Source organism: Convolutriloba macropyga, chromosome 6, assembly GCF_964194025.1.
Source record: "Convolutriloba macropyga chromosome 6, txConMacr16.3, whole genome shotgun sequence".
In the NCBI taxonomy this organism is placed as follows: domain Eukaryota; kingdom Metazoa; phylum Xenacoelomorpha; order Acoela; family Convolutidae; genus Convolutriloba; species Convolutriloba macropyga.
The window spans coordinates 71,577,633-71,590,239 of NC_134473.1; the positions used below are offsets into that span (position 1 = coordinate 71,577,633).

At 33.5% G+C, this 12,607-nt stretch overlaps 1 protein-coding gene across 1 annotated transcript in view; it reads left to right on the plus strand.

Moving 5' to 3' along the window:
* Nucleotides 1-12,607, plus strand: part of LOC142341396 (protocadherin Fat 4-like) — a 180,395-nt gene that overhangs the window by 117,801 nt on the left and 49,987 nt on the right. Inside the window, 1 exon segment of the mRNA XM_075392323.1 lies at nt 12,235-12,525. Within this exon segment, the coding sequence (XP_075248438.1) occupies nt 12,235-12,525 (291 nt within the window).

Genomic DNA, 12,607 nt, shown 5'->3' on the forward strand with positions numbered 1-12,607 from the left:
TTGTCATAGACCAGATTAAATTGTCAGTGACCTGCATTTTTTTTAGAAAAAGTTTAGTGATTTGATTTGACTTACCAAGGCATTTCGAACGCTATTAATGACCCTATAAGTTTTTGAAGTTGCTGCACATGTTTTGACGTATTAGAAATCAGACTGAACAGTTATACAAGTAACAGATAAAAACAACTGTTTAGAAAAAACTAGTACTACACAAGTTCATAAAATATTAATAACAGTTTTGAAAGAACATCAATTTTCAAAATGATGCGGTTAGTAAGTAAAGAGTTTCAAATTCAGTACCCCAAGACTCATAATTGATGAAAACCGTGTTATCATTATTTTTGTGATTTTGCTAAACCTAAGTTATGAGAAGAACCCGGAGTTACCTCTCATAGTATTTCATTAATGAATCATTATATTCCAATTTTACTCAGCACTGAATCCCGTTTTTTGCAGACTAAATAAATCTGACAGACTGAGCATTGAATCAGAATAAAAATAAGGATGACGTTTTGAAGGCTGTCTGTCTGTGTATGATGAGAAGGGGACTGCTGTATATCTGAGCATGATGAGACAATCATTCTAGGATCACAAGCGTTCTGCGGTTTCACTGAGTAATCTGACAAGCATCAACCAACATGTTGCAGTATGCGCCAAGCAATTCCATAATAAATGAATTTGACTATGATGAATGAATTTGTTTAAACAAAAGAAGAAATTGAAATTAGAAAGATGGATTATATCGGCTGCCTTTAAAATGTAAAGCTCTGAATGCTAATAAATGTGCATGACTCGCAACGAATCGGGTGCAAATAGAAAACACCTGCTAACTGCTTGTACACTGTTGCTTATACACAGAGCGTAATTGTTTCATCACTTAATTAGTAATATCTTCATCTCAGGCTGTTTTGAGTGGGAATATTTTGCAATTTGGGACTTTTCTGTTTGGGAATATTTTTTCGGGGACTTATTCTGTCAGTAGAAGACGATAACCACATTTGAACGCAGTGATTTACTTTTTTTTCATATTTTTAATGCGAGATTTATGAAAAAGTATATGTTTCTTTTTTTCCACTGCTTTTATAGCGTTTTGTTGATTGGTCTACAATCAGCACTATTTCTCTACTTTATATTTTTTTGTTCTTGAAGATTCATTTTACACAATTTCTTGGACTGATATAACTCCTTTTTTGACCTGAAGTTCGCCAGATCTAAAATAATTTAAATTAGATTTTACCTTAAGCACGCATTTAAGAAAACATATATATTTTTTAAAAACATGAAACAATGTTTGATTTGTGTTTTTATTTACCTTCATATAGCTGCGCGGGTCGAGTTTTCGCTGTGAATTTTCGTAAGAAATGCGGTCAAAAAAAAATTTTCACTGCGTATTTTTTACATCTTTTTGACCGTATATCTTACATTAATTTGCCACAAAAGGCGATGCGGTGATTTTTTGTAAGAAATGCGGTGAAATGCTTTCTTTTCACCGCATTCACCAAATTTCTTGCAAAAATTCACCGCATTCACTGCATTTCTTACAAAAAAATCACCAAAAAACCTCGACCCGGGTGAGTAACCTCTACTTTCTTGTGACTGAACAGTCTGTAGTCTGCTGTAGTTTTGACTCTGTTGTAGTTTTGACTCTGCTGTAGTTTTGACTACTGTAAAAAAAATATTTGAGTTTTTTTCAATTTTCACAACTAATAATACTAAATTGTGTAAGTTCTCCACGTTTTATGCTAAACAAAAGATGCATGAATTAATTGCTCCAAAAGATCAAAATGAAAGAGGTGTTTCGTGTTTGTGAGTTGATTAATGGATCTGCCCACTCGAAACTTCAAAACCCCTGCGTCCGTTAGTTGCGCTTTGCTGATAATAGTCGCAACAGTAACAGTCATTCTCTCTGCACTTTTTAGCGTGTTTTCCAAACTTCATACATATCGGGCACATATGACTGCAAGGATGCCAGCCTCGGATTTGGAAATCCAAATAATGGCAAACTGATTTTTTCCTGGCTTTGCTTTCAAAACTTGTAGCTTCTGCACTGCTGTGAGTCTTGGGTTTGAGCCAGTTTTGTACTACCCAGCTGATTTCTGGCACAAAAACTGATTTGGTGCATTTCGCTTCTGGAAATGTGAATAAAAGTATAAACGATGAAATAATAATCAGTTTAAACATGTCAGTCATTGCTTATACTGTGTCAGCAAGAATGATGAAATATCAAAAAATTAACCATAAAATCAGAAAGTGAATTTTTAGTTGAAGAGAATTTTGAGCTGCGCTGATTGGATAATCTAAGTAATCATAATGTTTGGGTGGAAAATTTGGGTGTGATATTTGCCCCCTGAACTGTTTATTGACAAATGGTAAATTAAATTGGTTAAGGGCAGGAAAACAGTTCAAGGTGACAATTGAATTTGAACAAATTATGGCCCCTTCTCAAAGAAGTTTTCTTGAATAGACGAAAGATATACCTAAAGGATGTGAATATGAGACTGCGCTGACCTTTTCTTAACAAGATTTTTACCAAGATCTTATCATGATTTGTACTGTTTTAACAAGCTTTTTATCAAGGTTTAAACCGTTTCTCGCTAAGAAATACCGATAAAAACGATCATTTCTTAAGTTTTTTGGACAAAATTTCATCAGGGGTTTATGTTTCATTTCACTGCGGGCGTTCGATAATGAAAGACAGCAACTTTTTTTAAGCAGCATAGTTATTTTTTGGGTTGCAATTGGCTACCCAAAGGCGCAAAATGATTTAATAGTGGGGCTGTCTTGCGAGAAATTTCTAAAAACAAATGTCTCTATTGAATTGAAGGCCAACTCTTTGATCATTGGATCACCCCACCCCCCCCCCCCCCCCCCGGTGACGATCCTTTCATTAATTTGGCTTGGTCATGGACCCTAAATTAATCCATGGAAAAGCCATGGTATCCAATTTTTCCATGGATATCCACCGTTGGGTTTTTTCATTTTTTCATCGGCTTCCAGATCTATCGTCTAAGTGCACTGGGCACAATTGCTCAAAACCTTGTTTGAAACAAAACTTTCGAATGTTTGATTAGACCAGTATTTGATAATTAGATCTTGTTTTGTAAACATTTGAGCTAATTTTGATAGTCGAGAACTCATATATAACAATGCATATCTTGCAAACCAAAAATGTCAATAAACATGTTTAAATGTACAATGATGTTAGAAAGGATTTATCAATGATTTTCCAAAAATATTCCGATACCAAATGTAATTGCAATGAATCAACGCGTTTGAGCAGTCTTGCTAAATTTGCAGCATGTTGAATTGTTTTGATTTTTGAAGCAAACGATGTATAGGGTCAATTGTTTTTTATGAAGTTCTTCACAGAATAAAACAATCTAAAATGATATCCTCACATTCTCTTAATATATTTACAATGTGATAGCTAATGCAACCTCTTATGTGGGTACAGAGCTCATCATCAATGTAAAACCCTAAAATATTTGTTCATATTGGCTGATGAAAACAGAAAAAAAACACGGAGGCTTCGTAAAATTTGTTCACGCTTAATGTTCCGACCTCACTCACCCATATTTTTGGCTTATTTGTCTACCAAGATAGAGAGAGATAAAAATTAGATAGAGGGTTGATGAGGCTGGTCATTAACAAGACTACGAGACAAGACAAACAACAAGATCAAATAACAACGCAACAAACATTATTGTTCCGACCTCACTTGTGGGGGGAGGAACTATATACTCTAATGGTTTTTTTTTGTTCAGACAATTTTCGCCGATCGATAAATTCATCGTAAAGAAACGTGAAATCTATCATCAAAAAGCTCGTCCAGTGTAAAATTCGAAACAAAATTTTTTTAATTTCGTATTTTTCGAGGTGTTATCGAGGATTGAAGTTTTGTGTGTCGGATATTTGGCATGATTTTAATCACTTTTAGTGTAATTTTTCATCAAAATAAGATCTTTTTGTTAAAATATTAACTCAAAATTACATTTCACGCCACAAACTGAAATAATCTCCTGTTCTTGATAAACCAATGGCGATAAAAAGACTAGTTCTGACCTCATAGAGAAATTTGATAGCAAAAAAAACTGGAATTCCTTTTGAGAGCTCTTTTTTTTAGAAAACCTTTCATATTTTTGTTTTTTTTTGGGTCACCTAGAGACCAGTCATTTTTTCATATCTAGGTTCCGTTAATGAAAAATTTGATTTACAGTCAATTGAAGCCCAATGAACAAAAAATTGTTTTAAAGGAGTCGCTCGTGTTTTTTTTTGGCTCCTACTCTGAGCTTTTGTAATTTAAAATGTAATTTAGATTTTCTTTTGAAGTTTCGCTAAATTTTTAGAGTCCTATGACATAGTCTCGTTGACTAACTGTGCAATAGAATTCGCAATGAGCTCGTTAGCGGACATCTAGAGATTTCAGTGGACAGCTAATGGCTGTTAAGTTTTTAAAAAGGATTTTTCGAGAATTTTGTTTTACGTTAACCGATAATAAATATGTTTTCATGAATTATAAGTCAGTCTCACTCATGAAAGGACCCTCTTCCTTATACTGCAACCACAATTATTATTGTTAGCGGTTTTATCTTCTAACTATTTGTTATATGACTTCATTGCCGCAAGATTCCTAAAATTTAAAAAACATAATTTTTTAAATATTTTTTTATTATTAGTTCCTTTTGAAATCTTATCAGATCATCCTTACATTGATATCTCTCATTGGCTTGGAGAAGACTTTCAGTGGATCATGGATAGAGTTTTCGGAGAAATGCTTACGGTTTAATTGACTTCGACTCTTTCCTCTCGCACTTTTCTGCTGAATTTTTGGTTTTTGCCTAAATTTGTTAATGTTTCCATAGTCATAAGACTTATTGTGATGTCCTAATGATTACGTTTGCATGACAAAAATACTTGATTTCCCATCGAGGCATACGCTCCAATTGAGCACATTTATTGAGTTCCGTTGAAAACTATTGAATTCAATGGCTGTGAAGACTTTAAAAACAATTTTTCGATTTTTTTTGAAAATTAACCCTATCATAAACGTATTTTCGTGAACTGTAAGTCAGACTCAGTAATGACCGGATCCCGTACATTTCTAATTCAACCAAAGTAATCTAATTAGATGAGAATTATTTTCAAATATGGCCCAAATGATTTTATTTATTCTTTCCGTATAATTTTAGCTGAATTATTATAAATAGAGTTTAAAATAAAGATGAATAATATTCCGATAATAGCTAATGATTTTAATGTCTTCACTAATTTGTTTTTAGCAATTTTTTGAGTTTTTTTGAACCTTTAGTCCATTGCTATGGCTTAGTCTAACCAGAGACAGGTTCTTATGGTTCCATTATGTTTCTTTAATAAATTTTTTAAGAATTATTTTGTTAAAATCTAGTTTTTTAAGACTTTTGAAATTATTTGTTTTAAAAAATCAATATTGAATTATGAATATCGCCTCAATAGTTCTTCTTTTTGTCGACTTGTTACCTTGTCTTATTAAGGAAAAATCCCATCTGATGTTTAGTTAGAAAAAAGATAATTTGTGTAGTTAGGGTTTTGTATGATTGTAATTTGATGTTGTTACTAGGTGCTTTTAAATTACTGTATTGAGTTTTGCCGTGAAATTTTTGTTATTGCTTCTTTCTGTTGTTGTTGTTGTTGTTGTTTTCTCTTAGTCTTTTTAATAGCAGAACTTGTTGTAATGAGGCATGGTATTTTTAATTCCATTATCAGTTTGCTTGTGGAACGATTTTTTTAAACTCAAACATCTTTTTCTATTATCTTTTTGCAAAAATGTAAGTCAAAAGACAGTTAAGTCAAAAATGTAGATGAGAGCGGGTCGGAATATCATGTACAAACGCACATAAACGAGCCTCCTTGTTTACATCCAAAACTCAATGTCTATTTTTCGAAAAAGAAAAAAAAACTAATAACAAAGTCAAAATAGCTTAAAAAAAATAAAATAAACTAATTAGCTTGTAAACTAATTAGTTTTTTTTCTCGAAAAACAAACACTGGACGACTCTTTAGAAGAACTCGTGCACAAGTAGATGAAAGTCACCAAAACGACGAAGATCAGAAATGCGATTATAACTTCTAAAAACCATTAATTCCAAACAATGAAAACCAATAGATTTCAACTGATATATTAAAGTAGGTTTTATTCATTCCATCTTCCAGATTAAGACCTTGAACTAACCGGATTACGTTGTACGTCTATGAAAACAAACGGAAAACAAAGTTTGGAAACAAAGAATAAATTAAATTTTGTGAAAAAACGATGTCAAAGTCGTTAAAACCGTAATCTATTCCTTAAAAATTAAGATATACTCAAATGAACTTTTTTTGAACAAGCATAATCTGACATGTGACTTCTGAATAATGAGACTAGGTGACAAGTAGACAAAGTTTGAGCAAAAAGGGCAAAGTTAAAAACACGATTGTTTTTTTCAAAAACAATTAATTTCAAAGTCATAATAACTTTATATATCAAATGAAATAATTAAACTGATTCATTTTTTTCTCTAATAACGTCGTTATGTAAATTGTAATTAATGAGACTATATTAAGCAGACAAACAAGACCAGTGAAGTGCTAATTTGAAGAGCACGGCTCTATTTTTTATAACAATTGATTTCATATTAAAGAAAAGCTTTTGGCATCAACTGAACTTAGTAAAAAGGTTTTTCTGGTCATCTATGAGACTAGTGCTAAGACTTGCAGTTCTGTAGAATTTCTCATGCGACTACAAAAATAACGACAATTAAAGACGAAAACAAAATTTAAATTGAATGCTGATGGAAGACGGAGTCGAAACTATAGTCTATTCACTGAAAAATTTTATATGTTCAGTTGATATTTGTTATTGAACGCCAATAATATGATATGTGATCTGTCTCTAATATGACAAGAAGCACAAAGATGGGAACGTGTGAGATTTTTTAGGAAAACTCATAGTATCAAAGTGAAAACCTGTTACTTAAAACGTAACTCTCACTAAAAATATTTTTTGATCCATTAAAAAGACATCTCAATTCAACCTTTCCTTGCTGAACTTAAGCTACATGTTGACCAAGAAAAAAGAGAAAAAAATTGTCGATGTCAGTAATCATTTTGAAAACGAGTTTTTTTTATAAGTCAAGACGACCATAAGCTTTCTTCTATAACAATTAGATAGGATTCGTTGAAAATCCCTTTACAGAAATAAGTGAGCCTTCATTTGAATTGTTCTGTTCTATGTTTAACATAATAAAAACATAATACTGCAAAAAAACATTTAAAATTTAAAAAAAGAAAGCGACTGATTACAATCCGAATACTTTTTTGTACTGTAAAATGTAACGATCATACCGAAATCAGCAATAATATTGGTCCATCAGGAACATTTTTTTGTTCCGCACATTATGTTTATGAAAAATTTTACAAAAAGGTTAATATATCAAAAATAAACAATGCACATTCGATAGTTAGCAAGTTAATTGAGCAAAAAGCCGTCATTATTTTATATCAAGAACACTCTCAAAGAAAGCACAGGTAAAACTAGCCACCTTCGGAGTTAAGGAATGTTATGTTGTTTTTTGGTTTAATAATATGGCAAGTTTAACCCAAACTGATCGAAGAATCTTATTTCGTGACATTTCAATCAAAAAAACATATATGATGAAAATAAAGAAATTTGGCAAAAATTTTAGCCAGAAATTGGATGAAACAGTTCAATAACACTCTTTAATTTTAGAAGGAGAACCAGTCAGACCATTGTTAACATTTTTAACATAGTTTTTAGAAGAAATTGTCAAAATTGCGTAAAAAATGCGGAAATGTAAACAAAAGCAAAAAGCAACAAATAACACTCAAATGTTCGCCAAATTTTATACCTCAAGAACTGCGTGGAAAGAAATGAGTGGAAATATCTTTTTGATTACATTTTACGCGTTATAACATTACGCATATTACGCAATTTATATTATATTTTTTATGGGTTTGAATAAAATTTTGCATTTGCGGAATGAAGTAGTTTTTTTGTGTTCATCGCTTTCCGCCATAAGTACAAATCACATGAATTAAACTCTGGGCTTCAATTTTTATTAACCATCATTCAATAGAAAAAGTTAGCGCTCAAAATTCAATAAACAAAAAAAATACAAAATATCAGTCGCGACTTAAACTCAGAGTGTCAAAATGAGCAAGATTTTAAAGATTAATGCGACACATACGATTATTTGTCAAAAGTCCCTGGATTGATCTAACTAAAAAACAGCTTGCAGAATAAATCAAGCTCGCAAATTTCCAGCTTTCTCTGTTATCAAACTCCTGTTTTCAACTCCGCAAACTATTGATTTTTCTTTTTCACCCATGGCTTGATAAAAATCCAACTTGATAAAAGGCAGAATTAAGGAACTTAAAGGACTTACGTCCGAAGAAACAATGTGTGTAGTTTGTACTTCAACATAGGCACAAGGTTAGCGTCACTATTTTGCTCCAAATAATTAAGATCATTCGAATATTTTGAGATCAATACAATACTTTATTATAATTAAGAGAAATCTTCGGGATTCATTGTTTGTATGGGTGATAAAATTGTATGCCGTGAAGTACTTTGATACTCCTAACGTTTGTTGCGAAATGGGAAACGTTTCCTTTTCTCAGCACACATTTTGAATTCCCATTTATACCACTTTAAAAGTATCTTTATACGTGCAAACAGGGTGTCATCAACTACATCTATAACTTTGCTTAAAATTGTTAATCATCAATTCATATTGTCTTGGTGTGTTATCTTGGTCTTACTCATTTTTGCACGTTCTATTTACAAATTATGGCTCTGACTGCTCAAAAGTCAAGTTCATTATGAGTTCATTACACAGGGTCTTACAGTTTGGGATGGATATGCCCGGAGCAAGCATTCCTTGAACAGCACGAATCATCACAAAAGCATTCTTTTGTTCCCGTGTCATTACTCTGTTCATGTCCCACTTTATAACTTATAGTATGAACTTCATCTTAATATATGAGTTCAGTCACGAACTTGAAATACTCTTGCTCTGGTATTGATCTGCGCAAGAATAATTGACCACCATCTAACATATGTGAAGAATTAATTATTAGATGCTTGAGTTCTGTTCATGACTAGATACAACTGCGTTTATTTAGATAAATTTAGTTGAACTCAGTTTTCGAAATTTTATCTAAATCATTTCTATCATTCGTTTTTATTGTAGAGCAATGTCAAGATTTTGCGTGTAATTTGAAAGGTTCGTTCTGGCTTCCTGAAGCATTCCAAGTCATTTGTTAATTTTGGCGTTACTTTTAATCGCAACCAATTTAGCATCTTTCCGAAACTCAGGAGTAAAGGGATGTCATTCCCGACGATTGCACTCCTCTTTGACGGAGGTGAATGCTTATGAACGATGACCTCGAACTTTGTCAAAATGATCGTACTCTCTCGAACAGGTGGGACACCATCCTTGTCCTTATAGGAAAGAATCGTGGATTTATTTGAAATGCCCTGAAATAATAAAAACGAAGGCAGAAGAAAGTCTAAAACAAACAACTCTGCAATGCTTAAAACAAATGAATGCTCCATGTTGAAAGGAGAAACAAGTCAGAAAGAAGAGGAAAGACAGCAGGAATAAATTCAATTTAAGTTCTTCGAGCCGGTCCAATGACTTTGACAGAAGTTCGAGATCAACTTCAATCGCCCTTCGTTTCCGTCAAAGAGGAGTGCGATCACCGTGAACGACATCCCTTTACTCCTGCTATCCGAAAACTTTCGTGAGACTCAACGGAGCTAAAACTTCTGATGGAGTGATGTCGGATTAACCAAACCACACCCCCCCCCCCACTCAAACGTGCACAGCCGCACCCCCCCCCCCCACACACACACACACACACACAAACACACACAAACCCCACTATTGGCGGCTCAAACAGAAGCAAATCTGCTGACTCACTCAACAGAATCACTCATCTGCTGAATCCCATATGTCCAATTATTTTTTGCCCTTCTGCCCTATTCACTCAAACCAACTCGAATTAGAACAACCACCCCACCCCACCCCAACCCACCCCACCCCAACCCCCCTTAAAAAACTCCTTACTCTCTCAAACAGAATCAAATCACTACATCAGCTTCAATGACACTGCATTTTTTCATTCGATATTTTACTTCTTCCTGATCTAATATGTAACTAAGAATGGACCTTAGAAAACCCCTTTTCGACCACAATTTCGATTTTCGAAATTTTGACTTAAGAAATTACATACAGTATGGCAGTGGTAGTCAATACTTCACTTCACAAATGAACAACAGATGAAACTTCTCCATGGGAACCCTAGTGATGAGTGAATTTAAAACTTGCAAGAATCTTGCAAGCTGATTCAAAACTTGCAAGATTCTTGTAAGAATCTTACAAGATATCAATCGAGGCAAAAAAATAAATCAGGGTACAAATGTTTTAGAAAACATCTTTGAAGCAAATTTTTGTGTATTGAACAAATTACAATAAGATGAACTATAGTATATGAGGACTCTGTATAGACAGACTGTAAATGAAAATTGCACTTCAAGGGTAACGAATCAGTGCTGGTTACATTTCAGTTTTCATGGCCCAGCTCTGATAAACTGAGACTCTAAAGTCCGAGTAGCGACAAAGGAATGATTCCTTTAATTGGCAATGACAGAGTGTCTTTGTCCTTTATCGCCAAATTTGACAAACTATAGCATTGTCGCAATATTTTTAAAAAGTTGAGTGGTGACTCTTTATGAACTGCGAAGAGCTATTAACACAAGCATCTGCATGGACAAGAATATTCAAAAGTCGAATGTTAAAAGCCAACCAAAGTAGCGTTTTCCTTAGATTTGAACTTGAATATATTTTAAGGAAAGCGATTTAAGAACCCTAGTCGATTTAGGATGTTAATCTTGCTAGAATCTTGCAAGATCTTGCAAGATTAACAGAATTTTGCAAGATTTTCTTGCAAGATTAACATCCTCTTGCAAGATCTTGCAAGATTAACAGCATATTTTGCAGATTTTTTCGCTCCTTAACCTATCCTAAACAAAAAAAGCGCTGAGAAAAGCCGCGGAAGTCCAATCCTAACCTATTTTTGTAACAAAAAACAACGTTCCTATCCTAGACCTAAGTCTTATGGGAAGAAACTCAGGAAAGCAGATGAAATTTTAATTTACAAGCAACAACACAAAAACATAATAAATACATCACATTGAAAAAACCAATCTAGCACAAGAAAACCACCACAAAAATCCTATGATTAACTTTTTCATGTGCCGTAGGCCTGTGATTCAACTCATCTGACTACGTATAAATAGACATTGGTAAATGAACCGCTGGAGTGGTTCCACGTGGTTGGAGTCAGAGAACCAGCGTTGTTCTTGAAACGAAGTCAGATAAAACAATATAAAAGCTTAGATGGATGTCATTAGAGGCTTTGATATGATGATTATCAGAGCCTAACAAACTAGCCACAGTCATTAAAAACTAAATTGTTTATAAAAATCAAAAAACGACAACATCATGGCAGATTTAATAATGGCAGGTTCTTCGATATTAATCTTGCAAGATCTTGTAAGAGGATGTTAATCTTAAAAGCATCCTGCAAGATCTTGCAAGATTAACATCCTCTTGCAAGATCTTGCAAAATTAACATCCTCTTGCAAGATCTTGCAAGATTAACAGTATTTTGCAAGAATCTTGCAATATCTTTCAAGATTAACATCCTGCCTCGACTTGGGAAGGTAGAAAAGGTACGCCAATTTTTTAAAATCTTTTTTTAAAAAAACTAAATCTTATTTACACTTATTTAATTACGTGACTTATTTATAACAATTATTTTTGTAACATTTATTTAAACAGTGGTTTTTCTAACTTATATCATACGCATTGAGATCGGATTATCATTAACAGAACACTTTTGTCAGTAAGATTATAAACGATGAAAACGAGTAAAACGATGAAAAATTAAGATCTCGCCTTTAAAACCAATAAAACCGACAAAACCCACAAAAGAGATCAAGAACATGGATTCCTATGTTTGGTTTCAAGAACAAATTCTGAAAAAAAGACAAAAAACAACAATAAAGTGCAAGTTGCTCGTCGCTTTTTGTCACTTAACCACACTACCCATTTTTCGTGTGTAACCTGAATTCGGTGAAAATGTCATAAATTGCTTAAAAAAACCATCTGAAATTCAGTTTTGCGATTCTAGGAAGCTTCTACCGTCTCAAAATGCTTGCAACCGACAATGGCTCACCACCTAAACAGACTTCGGCCTCGGTCACTATTCACGTCTCCGAGTCCTCAAACTCAGCGCCAACGTACACTGGTCCAGGTACGTTTACAGTTGAAGAGACCAAGGCAATCGGCACTCTGGTCGGACAATTTCCAGCGAGTGATGCGGATTCCGATAACTTGACGTACTCGATTACTGGCATGAGCTACATTCCTGTGGCTAATGTACCGCCAGTACAACCTGTCTTTTGGATCAACCCGTACACAGGTCAGTTCTATATAGGGACTCCAAAATTGAATTTTTAAAAATTTTTACTGCGATATCAAATTTAAAATTGCAAATTTAAATT